At 44.1% G+C, this 19,717-nt stretch overlaps 1 protein-coding gene across 2 annotated transcripts; it reads right to left on the bottom strand.

The window, feature by feature from the left end:
* Nucleotides 1–370: 370 nt before the first annotated feature.
* Ube2d4 (ubiquitin-conjugating enzyme E2D 4 (putative)) lies at nucleotides 371–19,717 on the bottom strand. 2 transcript variants are annotated; one of them, XM_013032950.1, is made up of 7 exons: nucleotides 19,624–19,684; nucleotides 16,919–17,041; nucleotides 14,633–14,696; nucleotides 10,483–10,514; nucleotides 10,310–10,387; nucleotides 2,909–3,014; nucleotides 371–533 (listed from the first exon to the last, which is right to left on the bottom strand). In XM_013032950.1, the coding sequence occupies exons 2-7, from the start codon at nucleotides 17,000–17,002 to the stop codon at nucleotides 397–399; spliced, it is 501 nt and encodes a 166-aa protein (XP_012888404.1). In that variant the 5' UTR covers nucleotides 17,003–17,041; nucleotides 19,624–19,684; the 3' UTR covers nucleotides 371–396. The 2 variants fall into 2 exon arrangements, with proteins under 2 accessions (XP_012888404.1, XP_012888405.1); XM_013032951.1 differs by lacking the exon at nucleotides 16,919–17,041 and having other exon boundaries at nucleotides 19,624–19,717.

Below are 19,717 nucleotides of genomic sequence, written 5' to 3'. Positions count from 1 at the left end.
TGTCCCTCAGCTCTTCAGCTCAAGGCTAGTGCTCTACCACTTGAGCCACAGTGCCACTTCCGGCTTTTTTCTTTTTGCTTATGTGGTGCTGAGAAATCAGGCATGCAAGGCAAGCGCTCTACCACTGAGCCACCTTCCCAGCCCCCAGAAACCTTCTTGTCAGATTCTTCAGAGTCCATTGTTGGCTGACCACTTTTCTTGCTGGCCTCAGGGGAGAGCATGGCAATAGTATTTTAGGGCCCAGCAGCAGTGGTTGCTGATGGGTAAATGCGCTTATCTGCTTCTCCCTCCTCTGAGCCCAAGGACACGTGAGTGACAGCCAGGAAGCTAAGCCCAGGGTACAGCCACTACACACAATGCGTTACTCAGCTAGGGCAGGAATATGTCCATGGGAGTCTAGGCAGCCACAGGATAAGGGCAACCCAAAGAGGACGCATACTTCTCTCGGTCGGCCTTGTAGGTATGGGCTATTTCTGGTACCAGAGGATCATCAGGGTTGGGGTCGCACAGCAGAGAGCAGATGGACAAGAGAACTAGGAAGAAAAGAAAGGATCAGTCAGCTGTGGCCTTGAGGTTGCAGATCACCACTGGGTCCCATGAACCTCTCCAACTTACATTCATGTTAATGGAGCAGTTGTCTTCCCCATAACACCCCAATCTAATGATGTTGTTGAAGTCATGACGGTATTTGTTTTGCCTACATATTAGTTAAGAGTTTGCAGTCTGCATTGTGAAGTTCACAGGGCCATGGTCACACTGCTGCATGACACTTCTCTCCTCTGGTCAGTCCTGGCCTTTACCATGGAAGTGTCTGTGGCCTTACCCTCTGACACCCTTTCAGTCTATGCCCCATACTGCCTATTTTCAGTGTTTTGTTTCAAAGTTCCATGTACTGGTAAGAAACAGGATTTCAGAGCATTTAGGTAATTTTCCAAGGTCATAGATTCGAACATCTAACAAACCAGTTAGAAGGAGATTCTGAACTAAGTCTGCAAAACCAGTGCCTCCTTCTCTCATAATAACTCTCTGGAATGTGCCCTCAGTGTGAGTCCTAGAGACCTTGCACAAAGGGACTCACTCACTAGGGCATGGTGAAAAGTAACTGTGAAAACTGTCATCTATGGTTTGCTCTGGACCCACCGTGACTCCAAACTGGCTCTGGTAAGTCCACTAAAGTCCTGACCAAAGTTCCCCACAAAGAACTACAGGTAGGAGGAACAAATCCTCTTCTTCAGATAACCAGCCTTTTTCTATCCTGATGCCAGAAGCTAGCATAGAACAACTGAGGCCCAACTCCCTTTCCTTACTCAAGAGCCCCTTCCTGCTCCTCTTCTTTTCTCTTCCTGCCCTAAGTTTACAATGGCTGTGAGTCTGCTAACTCAGCCTCAGACAGCACTGTCCCTCCCCCATGCGCGCTGTCCCCCTCCCCCTCCCCCTCCCCCCAAGAGCTGGTAGCTCTGCATCCCTCCCTGCACATATTTCTCCTGGGCCCTGGGCAGTAGAGTAAGACCCCACTGGCAGAAATGGGGAACATCTGGCTCTCAGGCCCTATAAGACCCTTGAAATCAATTGGCATGGAGTAATTTGGTTTATGGAACTTGTCAGCAGCCACCTGCCTTTATTGGTAGTTTTGTATGATCCACAAAGGATGTTATAAATATCCAAAAGGCCCACTCCTGCTAGAGGTTCATTTCAGAAGGGATCTTTGCAGAATGCTGAGCTCTTCCCCGGATATTAGCCCAGTGGCATCCACTCTGACTCTGCACTACAGTACAGAGGTGGGAGGTGATTCTGCCCTCTGGACTTACTGTGGCCTTTTCTTGCTGCTAAAGCTCTACTATCTGCATTATCTCATGTTCCACTCTGCTTGTTTGAGGCTTTATTTTTTTATTTTTATTTTTCAACCATCCATCTACCCAGGTTACTGTGCTGTCTATAGTCAGGCCTCACAGGCACACACCAGCCCATTCTCAGCCCCTGAGTACCTGAGTACAGGTACTGAAAGAGTACCTATGGGTATTCCAGCCTGGGTTTAGACTAAACTTTTTCTTTTCTTTTTGAGACAAAGTCTTATTATGTATGTACAAAATACTGTATAAATTATATTAGTATTATACATATTATATACCTCAAGGTGGCCTCATGATCCTCCTGCCTCAGCCTCCCAAGTGCTATGATTATAGAGGTGTATACCACCACACCTTGCTAGACTGGATTCTTCCATTTCATCTACCTATGTGTGTTCAACATCACTTATTTTGGGGAGTGTTTCTCCACTGACTCTGAGGCCCCACAGGGGAAGGCTTCCTCCTTAGAGCCCAGACATTGTCCTCATTGGTCCTTGTTGGAACAGGAAAATTAGGCAGTATATTTTGCTCTGTTTTAAGTAAAAAGTGTAAGCAGAATCAATATTTTTTTTTCCTTATGCCCATTTGACAATCTTCTTTTTTTGGTGCTGGTACCAGGGCTTGAATTCAGGGACTTGTCCTCTTACTTGGCTTTTTTTCACACATGGTTGGCATGTTCTACTACTTGAACCTCACCTCCAATCTGGCATTTTGCTGGTTAAATTGGAAATAAGAATCTCTCAAGCTTTAAACTCAATCCTCACATCTCAGCCTCCTGAGATTATAGGTGTGAACCACTGGCACCAGGTCTATTTAACACTCGAGCATCACACAGCAACTTCTAAAAACCACTAAGGGAAGGGGTTCCAGTGATTTGCTTCTTGTGGTATGGGGACATGATGTGGATATGGAGAACATGATGTGGATACCGGCACAGAACTGGGTAGGACTGTGGGTGCCAGGGAAACTGCCTGCTCTTCCTGAGCTTCTATGTTCACTGGTTAGTGAGGGAGTAGATGCACATGACATAAGCCATGTGGCGCATGTGTCAATGTCTCTACCTTTGGACACAGTCAGTGCTGGAGACCACTGCGACCGCAGAATGTCCAGGCATATGCTGCCATTGCTGTTGATATTGGGGTGATATATTTTGGTCGTGAAAGCAACCTGCAGAGATAAGAGATCTCAAGTTAGATAAGTCACAGAGATGTCTGGAAAACAAAGTAAAGCACAAGCATCATTGTCAGCATTGCTAGACAGTACCACTGTGTGTGTCAGAGTCCTGGTTGAGACCTAAAGGGACACAGGAAAGGGAGCCCCAGAAGTCTCTCACCCATATCTTGCTGGATTCTCACTTTCAACCCAGAGGGATTGATACTTACTCTCCTCAAAGGAGTTGACTCTGAAAAGTAATAGAGTTGTAGAAAAAATTTGAAAGCCCAAAGGTCTATGCAAAAAACAGTGACATTAAGTATGGATACAATGAAGAAACAGGGCCGCCACAAAAACCAACCAGATGAAATTCACTCCTCACCTTTTGTATGACTACTTATTTTAGTCTAGGTAGCTTGGACAAAATGTCAGCCATCATTGACCTTGGACAGACACACAATATAGATATTTTGTTGATATAAGATGTAATATCAGGCCAGGAGGCTGATATCTGAGAATCACAGTTCAAAGCCAGCCTGGAAGGCAAGTCCATGAGATTCGAGATTCTTATCTCAATTAACTACCAAAAAGCCAGAAGTGGAGCTGTGGCTCAAGTGGTAGAGTGCTAGCATTGAGCAAAAAAGTTTAGGAGCCAGGTGTCAGTGGCTCATGCCTGTAATCCTAGCTACTCAGGAGGCTGAGATCTGAGGATTGCAGTTCAAAGCCAGCCAGGGCAGGAAAGTTCGTGAGACTCTTATCTCCAATAAACCACCAGAAAACTGGAAGTGGTGCTGTGGCTCAAGTGGTAGAATGCTAGCCTTGAGCTGAAGAGCTGAGGGACAGGCCCAGGCCCAGAGTTCAAGCCCCATGACAGACCAAAAAAAAAGCAGCTCAGGGACAGTGTCTAGCTCCTGAGTTCAAGCCTTAGAACTGGTGTGTGTGTGTGTGCGCGCGCGCGTGCGTGTGTGTGCGCATACACACGTGTGTGTGCACACACACACACACACACACACACACACACAATCACCAGGCCAGTTAGAGGTGTGGTTTGAGTGGTAGAATGCTGGCTGAGCAAGAATAAGACCAAGTTCAAACTTTGGTTTCAGCTAAATAAAAAGCAGCTGGACTTGGCACCTCTGGGATGAAGAAGGTTTTATGTTCACTGTATAGTATCCTATTACTGTTGCATTATAACCACAAATCATTTTTTGAAATTACCTCCTTGGTCTCAGGAACAAAGCCACTCTCAGAGCTGATGAAGGGCCTGTGGAATAAGCCCCCTTTGACATAGGCAAGGTGTGCAGACATGTGCAGCTTTCACTGCAAAAGGAGCAGGATAAGAGTGTGACTCTTCAGTTCAACTCACACCCCACTGGCCAGAAGAGGCTTGGCAATGCAGTAGCAGCCACTCTGTCCCTTTTCCCTGGGCTCTGAGGATCTATTGCTAATTTTTTGCCTGAAGGGTGGTTCATGGTATCCTTCCTGTTGTTGCCTATAACCTGGGCCACACCATGTCATCCACACTGGCTTTAAAAACTCATGATCCTCCTGTTTCAGCATCTTGAGTGCTAATATTAGTTTTTTCTTTGTTTGTTTGTTTTTTTAAACACTGGGGATTGGACTCAAGGATTTATACAAGTGTTCTATCACTGAGCTACAAACTCATTCCCTAAATTATTTTTTATAAAGAATGTACTAGCTGGGCACTGGTGGCTCATGCCTATAATCCTAGCTGCTCTGGAAGCTGAGATCTGAGGATCCCAGTTCAAAGCCAGTACAGGCAAGAAAATCTGTGAGACTCTAATGTCCAATCAACCACCAGAAAACTGGAAGTGACGCCGTGGCTTAATTGGTAGGGCACTAGCCTTGAGCTGAAGAGCTCACGGACAGTGCCCAGGCCCAGAGTTCAAGCCCCATGACTGACAAACAAACCACAAAAAACAAAAAACATACTAGCTGGTTCATGCCCTATAATCCTAGCTACTTAGGAGCCTGAGATCTGAGGATTATGGTTCCAAGGTAGCCAGGGTAGGAAAGTCGGTGAGACTCATCTCCAGTTAACAACCATAAAGCTGAAAATGAAGCTGTGGCTGAAATGGCACAGCACTAACTTTGAGCATAAAAGCCCACTTGAGAGAGTGGGGGGGGGCGGGGAGGAGAGAGAGAGGAAGAGAGGAAGGAAAGAAGGAAGGAAGGATAGGTTGGACACTGGTGGCTCATACCTGTAATCCTAGCTACTCAGAAGCCTGAGATCTGAGGATTATGGTTCAAAGCTAGCCAAGGCAGGAAAGTCTATTATAAGACTCTTATCTCCAATTAACCACCAGAAATCTGGAAGTGGCACTGTGGCTCAAAGTGGTAGAGCACTAATCTTGAGTGGAAAAGTTTAGGGACAGCACCCATGCCCTGAGTTCAAGCCCCATTACTGATAAAAAATAAAAAAATAAAGAAAGAACATACTAGAGAATATGAGGTGAAGAGGCATATGAATATGAGACAGAACATCATTTACCACATATTTTTCCCAAGAAGGATCAAACTTCAGAAGAATCTTTTGTAGTAGATATCTGCCTTGATGTCACCATAAAGATCATACAATCTTGCCAGATTTCTCCTAGGATCATAAAATTCATGCCAAAACATCCAGTGGAAGATTTTTTTTTTTAAAGAGACAGTAGTACGTTCTTGGAAAGTATTACTGTCACCTTTCAGTTTATATCTTTCCTCACTAAAATAATCCCAGATTACTCACAGAACTTTTTAAATCTTTTAATAATAGTTACTGCTTTGTTTTGTTCTTGGGCAATTAGGGATCTCAAACATGCTCACCAGATATATAGGACCTCTTCAAGATGACCTCAAGATCTGTTTAAGAAAGATGGCCAGCTGCTCACAGATTGGGAAATTGCTACTTTAAACACAATTTCTCAGCCTTGTGCCAGTAGCTCACACCTGTAATCCTAGCTACTCTGGAGGCTGAGATCTGAGGATCATGGTTCAAAGCCAGCTGAGGCAGGAGGGGTGCGACTCTCCAATTAACCACCTAAAAACCGGAAGTGGTGCTGTGGCTCAAATGGTAGAGTGCTCCCCTTGCGCTGAAATGCTCAGGGACTGCCAAGGCCAAGTTCAAGCCCAATGACCAAAAAAAAAAAAAAAAAATCCCCAGGAAAGGGAAGAACCACGAAGCATCTAATATTTTCTCAGCCAAGCCTTCTTGAATCACAGTTAAGATTCCAATCTCACAAAGCTATTTTAGCACATTACTGCCCTGCCTGAAGAACCTCTTCCCTTGATAAAAGCTGGAAAGGGGGGTTGGGAAGGTGGCTCAGTGGTAGAGTGCTTGTCTTGCATGCATGAGGCCCTGGGTTCAATTCCTCAGCACCACAAAAGCAGAAAAAGCCGGAAGTGGTATGTGGCTCAAGTGGTATAGTACTAGCCTGAGCTGAAGAGCTGAGGGACAGTGCCCAGGCCCTGAGTTCAGGCCCCATGACCAACCCCTCCGCCCCCCCTCCCCTCCCTCAAAAAGCTGGAAAGGTCTTTAAAATACTGAACAATTTTAACCTTGACCTTAAATACTCAGGTGCCTTATGATGTCTGGCCTCCAGAGCTGGGGGCCAGAAGGGGCCTCTTCACACTGGCTTGGATAGGTGAAGTAACACAGGTGGTAAAACACAGCCTCATTATATCTAGGGATTGACACCTGACTAGCCAAAGGACTAAGTCTTGTCAAAATGTGTACAGGCACACAACAGAACTGTCCTCATTTACAAACAGAATTGGTATTTTCATTTTTTATTTTTGCCAGTCCTGGGGCAACAACTCAGAGCCCTGGGCTCTGTCCCTGAGCCTCTCTGTGCTCAAGGCTACCACTCTACCACTTAGCCATAGCACCACTTCCAGCTTCTTCTAATTTTTTTTTTTTTTGGTAGGTTGTGGGGCTTGAACTCTGAGCCTGGGTGCTGTCCCTCAACTCTTCAGCTCAAGGTTAGCACTCTACCACTTGAACCACAGTGCCACTTCCAGTTTTCTGGTGGTTAATTGGAGATAAGAGTCTCATGGAGTAAGTAACCCCTTATACAGTATTTTCACAATAAAAAACTTATTAAAAAAAAAGAGTCTCTTGGACTTTCCTGCCAGGGCTGGCTTTGAATCATGATCTTCAGATCTCCTTTAATCTAGGATTACAGACATGAGCCTAATGCCTGGCTGGTATTTTTATTTTTGTTCGTTGTGGGGCTTAAACTCTGGGACTGGGTGCTGTCCCTCACCTCTTCAGCTCAAGGCTAGCTAGCACTTTACCACTTAAGCCACTTCTGGTTTTCTGGTGTTTTATTGGAGATTAGAGTCTCATGGACTTTCCTGCCTGGGCTGGCTTTGAACTATGATCTTCAGATCTCAGACTCCTGAGTAGCTAGGATTACAGGCGTGAGCCACCAGCACCCGGCTTTATTTTTTAAAATGTGAATAAAAAACATGTTGGTATAGGTGGAAAAATATATCAAAACCCTAGGAGAATGTATACTAGGCTGTTAACTGTGGTTCTCCCTGTACAGCACATTAGTTTCAGTCTGCATGAGTTCTCTAATTTAAAAATACTTATTTTTTAACCAGTTTTGCAATTGGAAAAAAAATAGTTAAAAGTGATGTGAACCATGTACAGGCTATGTGATCACAGTTGACAGCAGCTAGCCCATCTTGTTGACTCTGTCTCAATACATCAACGGCTACCATATACCAACTGGGCAGGGGCTCTTGCCTAGCTTCTTGTTCACATGGTGGCAGTGATCTTGTCAGCCTTTAGGCCCTTTTGAATCATTTCTGCCAGCACCTGATCCTGGGTGATGTTCAAAGTGAGGACAATGGCTTCTATCGTCCTCAGGGATTCCTGGAGCACACATGCTTACTCTCTTGAAGCAGTTCCCTGGTGTCTCCTCCCTGCTTCAACTTATATAGTCCCCTTCAGCAGGGCAATGTCCCTCGCCATCTAGCTCTTGCTGCCAGCCACTGCTTGTGTTTCTTTTTTTTTCCTCTCTCTCTTTATGTGATACTGAGGAACCGAACCCAGGGTAGTAAGCACTCTACCACTGAGCCACCTTCCCAGTCCCTGCTTGTGTTTCTTGGCACCAACAAATTCACACATGCTAAACATCCCAGTATCTTCCAGAATACTGTGAGCCCAGAAGGACAGGCACTATCTGGCACATGGAGCCCAGATAAGTTTTGGCAGCTCTGGTGTGAGGTACCATATCTAGAAGCAAAATGACCTATTGATGGAATATTCTAGCAGGACACTCCAATGTTTAGACAGTCCCCAGAACTCTCCCTCCTAGAAGTGGTATTGTTCTCTAGGGCTCTACCAAGGGAGTTGTGTGTGTGTGTGAAATAAAAGCAAAGGAATGCCTTCTACCGGGATAACAGAGTTAACTGATTTGCCAGGGCCCAGGAGTAGAGACTATTTCAACCTAATCCCTTGTGGGAGGGGAGCAGCTTGGCTTTCATTCTCTAGATATTAGTAGCCACCCCCTACCCAGTGGTGGCAACAGAATGCCCCAGGATGATGTCCAAATGTCTCTGGGGCAGTAGCAATGTCACCCCAGCTGAGAATCCCTGTTCTTAGTTCTAAGTAGGGACTGCAATGAAGAAAACTAGAATCTTGAGCACCATAGGAACCCAGAGTGATCTGCTACCATCTTGAGTGGTAGCTGGTATGATTTCTCTGAGAAATTCCAATTTGTTTTCCTCAAGTAGTTTCCCAACAAAGTTTAAGATAAAACAATGTAAATTTTAAAAAATCTATTAAACAGGTATGTGAGACTTTGTGGAACCTGGTATCAGTGGCAGAAATCTGCCTCTGGTATTTGATGTTAGCTGGAGATAAACAAGGTACATACCAGCTTGGGTGAAAGCCATTTTTGTCCTGATCACTATATAAACCTCCTGACTGAAGTCATAGAGATCCTGTATCCCTTGACCATGCTTCAGTTTGTAGTCCCCAATGAAGACTGCACTCTGGGTAATCCTGGATCTTTCTGCCTCCTTATGTAGATACTAGGTACCTTCACTTAAGAGTGGTTATTTATGAATTTATTTATGTTGCAGTTACTGGGGATGAAACTCAGAGATTCATGCGTGTTGCTTTACCTCAAGCCTCCTTTGATATTGGTTATTTTCAAAGTAGAGTCCTACTGTATGGGCTGTGATCCTCTTCCTTGTGCTTCCCCCATGTCACTGGAGCTGACAGGCCCTTATCACTAAGCCTAGCCATTGGGATTTCTTGGTTGCTGGATAGCAGGCACATGCCATTGTGTCCAGCTGTTGGTTGAGATGGAAATCTTGCAAATGTTCTTTTTGGGGGGGTAAGGCTTAGCTTTTCACAAGTCTAGAACCCTACCACTTACGCTACAGTTCCACTTCCAGCTTTTTGGTCGTTAACTGGAGATGAGTCTCACAGACTTTTCTGCCTGAGCTGGCTTTGAACCATGATTCTCAGATTTCAGCCTCCTAAGTAGCTAGAATTACAGAGTATGCCATTGGTGCCTGGCTGAGTCTTGTAAATTTTTTATACCAGGGCTGGCCTTAAATGGCAATCCCCCTATTAAAAGGAGTTAGGATAATAGGCTTAATCGACCATGCTTGGGTAGTGGGTGAGTTCTTTTATACCAGATTTTCTTGGAACAAGATCCTTGAAACTGACTTTACACATGCATAGTGATGTATATCTGTAATCATAGCACTTGGGAGGCAGAGACAGAAGCATTACAAGTTCTAGACCTGCCTGAGCTACATAGTAGGACCTTGTCTCCAGAAAAACAACCCAAAAAACCGCCTACGGCTTCATTCAGTAAGAAGCCTGTTTACTACACCAGCCTGCCCACAATAAGAATTAATGCTAAGCCAGGTACTGGTGGCTCATGCCTATAATTCTAGCTACCCAGGAGGCTGAGATCTGAGGATCGCAGTTCTAAGCCAGCCCAGACAGAAAAGTCTATGAGACTCTTATCTCCAACAAACTACTCAGAAAAAGCTGGAAGTAGCTCTGTGGCTCAAGAGCACTAGCCTTGAGTACAGAAAGGCTCAGGGATAGAGCCTAGGCCCTGAGTTCAAGCCTGAGGACAGGCAAAAAATAAATAAATAAAATAAATAAAAAAAATAATTCTGAAAGTCCAAAGTTGAAAGTCCTAGGAGGCTATAACATGGAAGGAAAGTGACAGGCCCCTGGGGAGGGGTCGCACTCATCTCTCTCTAAGGAGGCTCTTTCATTACACATTGTCCTATAGCCAAACAGTAAGAAATTTGTGGGGGAGCCTCACCTTTGGGGGCTTGAAAGGGTAATCAGTAGGAAAGTGGATGGTCAGGAAGAAAACGCCTCCTTGGTAAGGACTTTCATTCTGGAAGGATGAGACAGAGGAAGAAATCAGTGCTTGTGCTAAGCATAAAGCCCAAGAAGCAAAATTTGAGCTGCACCCTCAGCAGTACTACCTACCGGGCCCATGATGGTGGCCTGCCAGTGGAACACTACAAGACAAAAGAGAGACAGGCATGTAAGAGAACCCTCACCACCTCCCAAAAATGTTTGTTCTACTGAAAAGGTGCTGCTAAGTTTAAAGCAGACTAGCCACACAAGACTGCCTCATTCCTGACACTAATCACAAGTTTGGGGTTTCCAAAAATACTCTCAAGTCAAATAATTTGCTAGGACTTGCAGAGTTCACTACAGTGAAATTGTACAGATAAACTTTAGGAAGGATTCAAATGCAGAGCTTCTATTAACCTCCTGAGGCTAGGAGGTGTCACTTTCACGGCACTGATGTGTAATGACAGATGATGCTACAATCAGGGGCACAGTCAGTACTGGCCCCTGCACTTGCTGATAAGCACTCTACCAGCTCAGAATATTTACCCGGGTTCCACCATAAGCACATGATTGATGAACTGAGTGCTCACAGGGCTGATCTTAGTCCCCAGTTTCTGGCCTCTCCAACATGACCAAATCCCACATCTTACATACCACATGGTTTGTTTGGCATGGCCAAACTCTAAATCACATTGCTGGTGTGGGTCACAGTCTCTGGGCAAATGATACCACTATCAATGATACCCATAACTGCTTAGAGAGCAGCTGTCAGAGGCTGAAGAGAAAGCCCAGCCATTTCAGGGGCAAGATTAATATGTTTACTACACAGGTGCAATGACTACAATTCAGTAGTTTGAACTTAGAACCACTGGAACCACACCTCTGGTCCTTTTCATTGCTCTTGGGAAGTCTCTCCTATTTCCTGTTTTTCCCTTGATTCATTTTGAAGTTCTCCCTAAAGAATACAATAGCTGCCAGGTGTTGGTGGCTCATGCCTGTAATCCTAGCTACTCAGGAGGCTGAGATCTGAGGATTGCAGCTCAAAGCCAGCCCCAGCAGGAAAGTCGGTGAGACTCTGGTGCTGTGGCTCAAGTGGTAGAGCACTCGCCTTAAGTTGAAGAGCTGAGGGACAGTGCCCAGGCCCAGAGTTCAAGCCCTGTGACTGACAAAGAAAAAAAAAAGAATCTAACAGCTGTAGTGCCTCACTAGTGCTTCTCATGGATGCATGCAGGCAGTGCCCAGTGCTCTGGAAACCTAGTGACAATCAAGATAGGGTCCTTCTGCTTTTACTTCCAGGTCCCCACCTTTAGCAGTCAGGCTGCTGTATATTACATCTTGTGCCCTTTGCAGGGTCTTGGGTTACTTTTATTGCTTTGCCCTTGGAGCAGCAACTCTGCTCAGCAAGGCAGCCTTGAGTGAACCAGATACTCACCTTTAAGGCTCTCAAGTGTCCCAGGATAACAGATTACAGACTTTGTGGAAAACTCCTTTTCAACAACTTGCTGACTTCTGAGACCATCTGAAGGGTCTGTTATTCTCAAGAGGACTTATCTCAGATGGACTCATCATGGGTTTAGAATTAGCCCAAGGTTTCAGGCCTGGTCTTGCCCTCAATTTCCTGTTACCTGTTCAAGTATTCCACAGGTTCTACCCATGACAGCAGGATGGGGAATACATCAATACATGAGTGGGAGGCCTAAAGAGAAGTTTTACAAACCTCTATTGAGTCCAAAGACAGTTAAGGAAGCCCATGAGCCTTTCTCAATATTTCAATGAAATGTTGCTGAAGAGAAAAAAAAAAAAAAAAAAAAAAAAATATATATATATATATATATATATATATAGAAAAACAGCTGCCTGAGCTAGCACTCCTTTGCTTTTGACTTTTTTTTTTTTTTAAATTCTGACTCAAGCTAATTATTTGGGTATTGTTGCTGTTGTTTGTAAGGCTAAGAATGGAACTAGGCTTATGCATGCCAGGAAAATACTCTGCCACTGAGCTACACCCCTAGCTAATTAACATGCTAATTAACAGTCCCCTAGCTCCTCTGGAGGTTGAGAATTGGAGGACTGAGGTTCAAAGCTAGTTTAATAAGAAAGTCCACAAGATTCCATCTGCAAGTAACCAGCAAAATACTGGACTCAAGCTGTGGCTCAAGTGGTAAGAGCATCAGCAGTGAGGAAAAAAAAGCTTGGAGATCAAGCCCTGTTTCTGGTAGACAAACATTAAAAAGCTAAGATACTGATTTATGAAAATGTTTGCTTTAGGTTGAAGTTCAATTTAACTTCAAGTTGGGAGTTGATTAAGTACCTCTCAACAACTTACTAATATGCTGAATTATGTCACCAATGTAGAGAGAATACCAATAGGAAGAAATAGTCATTTTAAGCAATTTCATAGCATTAACAGCACTTTTTCAAAGTAGAAAAGTGACACTGCTGCCTTTAGTAATAACATGAATGTAAGATTTAAATTTTAACAAACCACATATGTAGAAAAGTAGAACTATGGAGGATATCCTGTGTTAACTATTATTTCTTACCACATATCTTGTATTTTGAAAGTTTTTTTTGTTTCATTTTGTTTTTTGTAGGTCATGGGGCTTGAACTCAGGGCCTGGGCGCTGTCACTGAGCTCTTTTGCTCAAGGTTAGTGTTCTACCACTTTGAGCCACAGTATCACTTCTGGCTTTCTGGTGATTAATTGGAAGAGTCTCATGGACTTTCCTGCCTGGGTTGGCTTTGAACTCAATCTTCAGATTTCAGCCTCTTGAGTAGCTAGGATTACAGGTATGAACCAGCAGTGCCTGGGTATTTGAAAGTTTTAACATCAAGTTTAAAATGAAACATTCTATGACAAAAAAAAATAAAAAAAAAATTTTTCCCCCTTACTATTGAGGTTTGAACTCAAGGCTTCATATTTGCTAGGTAGGTGCCTTTCAGGACTAGTTATTTTTAGATAGGGTCTCATGTTTTTGTCTGGAGTCAGCTTCGCGTACAATTCACCTGCCTATGGCCTCCTATATTGCTGGGATAACAAGTGCAAGCCACCATGCCCAGCTTACTGATAGAAAGTCCCACTAATTCTTTCTCTTGGGCTGGTCTCAAATTGTGATCCTCCCAATCTCTACCTCCCAAGTAGTTGGGATTTTGGGCATGAGCCACTGCACCTGTCTAAAAGTGTTTTTGATAAATATGTCAGGATAGGAGCCAAATTGGATTTTTTATAACTCAGTGGAAGGAGGAGAAATTCCTGGCAGCATAGGTTCCATTCTGAGTATTACCTGACCAGCCACATTGTCAGCTCTGGATGTTCAATAAAGCAATTCATGGTGAGCATGGTGGCATAGTTCAGCACTCAGGAAGTTGGGACAGGAGGATTATGAGTGCCAGGCCAGTCTGGGCTACAGAGCAAGATTCTATCTCAAAAAACATAAATAAATAAATAAAATAAAGAAATTCAGCTGGAGCCAGTGGTTCATGCCTGTAATACTAACTACTCAGGAGGCCAAGCAGCTCAAAGCCATCCCAAGCAGGAAAATCTGAGACTTTTACCTCCAATTAACCATCAGAAAATCAGAAGTGGCTCTGTGGCTTAAAGTGGTAGAGTGCTAGCCTTGAGTGAAAGAGCTTGGGAACACTGGCCAGGCCTCGAGTTCAAGCCCTGTGACTAACAAAAAAAATAAATAAATAAAATAAAAAAATATACATATATATATATATATATATATACACACACACACATATATATATACACACAAAAAAATTCATGAACATATGAAAGAGAAACAATTCACTAGTTCTCTTAAAAACAGTAGCTTAAACCAGGAACTGGTAGCTAATATTTGTAATCCTAGCTACTCAGGAGGCTAAGATCTGAAGATCTTGGTTCAAAGCCAGCCCAGGCTGGAAAATCTGTGAGACTCTTATCTCCAATTAACTGCCAAAAACCCCTAAAAGCTGGAAATGGATGTATGGCCCAAATGGTAGAGCACTAGCCTGGAGCAAAAAAGCTCAGGGACAGCACCTAGGCTGAGTTCAAGCCCCAGGTCTAGTACCAAAACAAAAAACAAAACAAAACAAAAAAAACATACAAAACAAACCCCAACAGCTTAAAGGCTGGAGGCCTGGCTCAAATGGTAGAGTTCAGTTCAAACCCCAGGACCAATAACAACAACAAAAAGGCAAAAATGTGGCATAATGTATGTTTGAAGGTCTGCTAACTTGATGCATTTGGAGATTTTAGTCACATAGCTCCTGCAATCAGAAAAATACTTACAATCATCACCCACAGGTCCTGCAGAACACTGGGCAGGAGGATCCCTCTGCAAGTCGGTCAGTTCCTAGAACACCAGGCATTGGGTTAGACTAGTAAGCCTGAGCATTGCCTCTATACAACAGTTTTCCTAGCCGCTCTCCGGTGGGAGGCTTCAGAAGTGGTTCAAAATAAGACTAGTAGAGTTTACTGGCAGCGTGAAGACCCACGAAAGTAGATGTATCATTTCCACTTTATATATAAATTAGGAAATCAAAATTTAAAATAGCAAGGTTACCCATGCAAGGCTAAGAGCTGGACCAAGGCAAGGCAAGGCAAGGAGTCAGTCAGTTACACTGAGTCATTTCCCTCACCCTCCAAGCCTAATCAGATGAAGGATACTCTTCTCTCATGAACTTAGGATAAGAATCCCCAGAGAGCTTCTGAAAGGACAAGGGCCAGCACTCGTTCTAGGTGAATGGATTAGTGCGTGGAAGCATTTGGCACAGAGGAAGTACGCAATTAATAATATGTTTTTTAATTAAAAAACACGGGTTTCTTTTCTCTTACCCTTTGCCCCCAATTCCAAAGCACTCCTTATTAATGGGCACTTGGTAAGTCCCAGTCCTCTGAAGATATAGACCATGGATATGCAAGCCAAAGCCTAACATGTATCAGACATTAAATCATAACAAGAGTCCCTTTATGGGCCGCTAACTCTCTGGTCATGAGCATTCTTTTTATTCTTACATATATTTAAGTTGGATTTCTATCACATTTAATACAAATAATCTGAGAACAAAAAACAAACAAATAACGTCTTTACATTATACTCTATCAGTACTGGGCAGTAATGTGCCAGGATCTGAGGACAGAAGAGTGAAGAAATCAGGCCATAGTCCAGGCTCTCTGGGAATTTATGAATTAATGCTCCAATAGCTGGAATGGATTGCAAATGTGAATTTTATATTATTATTATTATAGTTGCATTCACAATGCATTAAGGGCTGACAGATCCAATATGGACATTAAAAAATGTTTTCCAGGCTGGGCATGGTGTCTCATGCCTGTAATCCTAGCTACTCAGGAAGCTGAGATCTGAGGATCTTGGTTCAGAGCCAGCCTGGGCAAGAAAGTCTGTGAGACTCTTACCTCCAATTAACAACTAGAAAACTGAAAGTGGTGCTGTGGTTCAAGTGGTAGAGTGCTAACCTTGAGCTGAGGGGCATCACCCAGGCCCAGAGTTCAAGACTCACTATCAACCAAAAAAATTTTTCCCCCCAGGGAACAGCCATTAACACTTTATGAAATGCTCAGGAGAATAACTATGTAGTCCAAACCATATCCTCATGACAGCATTCTGAAAAGGGACACTGGTCTAATGTAAGCCTAAAGCCCCAAGAGCTTAGGTAGGGACTCTCAGACATCAGTTTGCATGTAAGATGTTCCCTGGGGCTGGGAAGGTGGCTCAGTGGTAGAGTGCTTGCCTCGCATGCATGAGGCTCTGGGTCCGATTCATTAGCACCACATAAGCAGAAAAAGCTGGAAGTGGCACTGTGGCTCACATGGTAGAGCACTAGCCTTAAGCTGAAGATCTGAGGGACAGCGCCCAGGCCCAGAGTTCAAGCCCCACAACCAACCAAAAAAAAGATGTTTCCTAACACTCTCTATTCTTCGCAGGTTCCTTTGCATAGAGGTTCTAAAAGCAGAGAAAGAGGTACAAACAAGTCTTGTGTCAGGAAAATTCCTCAAGGTGTGACAAACCTAGGATCTGGTAGATGTGCACAGTCCACACTTAAGCCTAAATCTCATCCACAATGGCCTTTCTGCACCACAATGTCTTTGGTCTGTGACCATTCCTATAACCCCCCATTCTATGGCCATGCTATATTTATCCTACTTCTGCTTAAATTTAATGGTCCATAAGTGTATTAATACCACAGAGGCAGACAAAATACTACCTATCAGGACCATTTCTCTTCAAAAGTTGATTTCTACCAGTACCCACTGGTCAGTTTTCCACCAATAGCTAATATAGCTGAACCTGTTTCCTCACATGTAAATTAGAGGACTGAGGACATAATTCAGTAGTAGAGCATTTATCTATTGTAAACAAGGCCCTGGATTACATCCCTAGCATGAAAAAGGGGGGAGGGAATGTATAATTCATTATGCTTAGCAAGCAATCAGTAAGCAGCATTAGTTTTTGTTAGAGTAAAAGAGAACTTGAGGAAAAACTGAGATTGTGCACGAGGATTTGAGGACCTGATCAGAAATGCAAGAGCCCCAGAACCTCTGCAGAACACTCACTTTCTGCTTCCATCTCTGTGCTGTGCTTTCAGTGACTCCATTAGCACTCTGCAGGGAGGGGTTTATATCCCTTTGGTGCTGCATGAATGATGGAGCACTTTCATAGGACTACTAAGACAAATCGTGGAAAGACCATATACACAATCAGGAGCAGGAAAAGCCAATTCTCCACCAGCTTGAGGTTTTCTACACCTCCACACTCTGATTGTTTCAGAATCCACGTCCCTCTTTTTGGGCCTGATGAGCACTTAATAGAATAAATTGATTTCTGGCAGGCCAGAAGTGAGTCCCTATGCATAGATGGCAACCATTCTTGAGGAATAAGGAGAAACACTGTGAATGACTCAGAAGAAACTCACAGGGGCTTGGAAGTTGGCTCAGTGGTAGAGCGCTTGCCTTGCATGCCTGAGGCCCTGGGTTTGATTCCTCAGCACCACATAAGCAAAAAGAAAAAAGCTGGAAGTGGTGCTGTGGCTCAAGTGGTAGGGCACTAGCCTTGAGCTGAAGAGCTGAGGGACAGTGCTCAGACCCAGAGTTCAGGCCCCACAACTGGACCCCTCCCCCCCAAAAAAAAGAAACTCACATATCACATTTCTGAGTTCACCTAAGAGTACTAAAAGACTTGGTCTGAGCCCCAGCTCCAGTACTGTTGCCTCTTTGGACCTTTGATTCTGTTCAGTTTTTATTTTTTTTTATTTTTATTTTTTTGGTCGGCCGTGGGGCTTGAACTCTGGGCCTGGGCGCTGTCCCTCAGCTCTTCAGCTCAAGGCGAGCGCTCTACCACTTGAGCTACAGCGCCACTTCCGGTTTTCTGGTGGTTTATTGGAGATAGGAGTCTCACGGTCTCTCCTGCCCGGGCTGGCTTTGAACCGGGATCCTCAGATCTCAGCCTCCTGAGTAGCTAGGATTACAGGCGTGAGCCACCGGCGCCTGGCTATTGATTCTGTTCAGTTTATGTACACTTGCCAACACAACCGTGGGGCTATGGATTTCTAAAATAACATATACACAAGAGTACCTAGTAAATGTATAGCTCCATACACCAGTGCACAGATAGATACTGTTAGCACTATAAATAGGTAGGAGGAATGAGCAGCTCTGGCTGGCCTTGAGCTTTTGATCCTACTGCTATAGTCTCCTAAATATTGGGATTACAAACTGTTGCCAAGCCCAGAGGAAAAGATGGTATATATTTCTAGAAGAATATGTAAAACCTAATAACACTGGTTGCCCTCAGGGAGAGGAACTGGATGGCTGCGAACAGATGTGTGTGGAAGGACTTTCCCTGAATACTCTTTAGAATATTGAATCATAGGAATTTATAACCTAAACATATAAATCCTTTACTATTTGTACAGTGCTAGCTAGGTTAGGGCTGTGTAATGATCACTGTTACAAATTATGATGAAAGTGCAAATTCACAGAACAGGAACTAAGGTTAAAGGATAAAGTATTACTAGATGAAAAGAGATAAGACGACCATGATAAAAACACAATTCGCGAAAAACAACAACAACAACAACAAAAAAAAACCCACAATTCGCCAAAAATCCAAAATGCCATCTATTGGTAAAATACAATTTCATTTTATGCACAACTAAGAACAGAAATATTCTGGCAATGGCACTAATACTATTTGCTTTCCTTAAGTCTAAACTTTAATTTTACTTATTTATTTTTTGGTCGGTCTTGGAGCTTAACTCGGGGCATGGTCACTGTCCCTCAGCTCTTCAGCTCAAGGCAAGCACTCTACCACTTGAGCCACAGCTCCACTTCCGGTTTTCTGATGGTTAATTGGAAATAAGAGTCTCACGGATTTTCCTGCTGGGGCTGGCCTTTGAACCGTGTTCCTCAGATCTCAGCTTCCTGAGACGCTAGGATAACAGGCGTGAGCCACCGGCGCCCGGCTTTTAACTTAAATATTTTAACACCATCTTTACTGAAATAACTTTTAGAATAAAATAGGTACCAGCAGGGGGTGGGAGGTGTTGAGGAAGAGGGTGAATGTGATCCAATTAGTTTAGTTGCATGTACGAAAAGAAAATAATGATACTTGTTACAATTGTTTTTTTTTTTGTTACACTTGTTTTAAGTGGGGAGGAAGATAAAAGAGAGTGATGGAGGAAGTGAGGTTGATTAGGATACATAGTATATAAACATGGAAATGTCATAATGAAACTCCCGCCTATGTATAACTACTGTACGTTAACAGAAATAAAGAGGGTCATAAATGCTACTTCATAGTAGCAAACTGTACGTTTAATGCTGGCTGAAGGAAACACAGAGCACAAAACACACCATAATGCTTTTGTACGTAGAAGATACCTAAAACGCAACAAATGGTAAGGAATCAGAACTGGAAATACTTTGTTTTCTATTGAAGCGCATGTTCCAAATTCCCATTTGGATAGCGTGTGAGTGCTCCGGGGACCCACGTCGCTCCTTCCCACTCGGTCCCCGGCTGTGGTTCAGTTTCACAGCCAGGGCAGGACCCACGCAACCCCCGCCCCACAGCGCCCTCACGTGACTTGGCACGTGACGCCGCCCCAGTGAGCCGGGCCGCCCCACGCACGCGCCAGTCCCTTTTAAGGCATCGCTGGCGGCGGTTCCGCCTCCCTCTCAGGCACTACGGCCACTCCACTCGCCACTTCGTAGCAGAGGTACCCACCCACACCTAAGACGTGATGCCTGGGAAGGTCCCTTACCTTCTGGATCCGCTTCAGCGCCATGGTCCCCGCAGCTATGGACCCGGAGGCCCGGCGGGGCTGCCCGAGGCGGCCCGCTGCCGGCTCGGCCGCG

Source organism: Dipodomys ordii, unplaced genomic scaffold, assembly GCF_000151885.1.
Source record: "Dipodomys ordii isolate 6190 unplaced genomic scaffold, Dord_2.0 Scaffold160, whole genome shotgun sequence".
Lineage (NCBI taxonomy): Eukaryota > Metazoa > Chordata > Mammalia > Rodentia > Heteromyidae > Dipodomys > Dipodomys ordii.
This window is presented reverse-complemented; position numbering and strand designations above follow the sequence as displayed.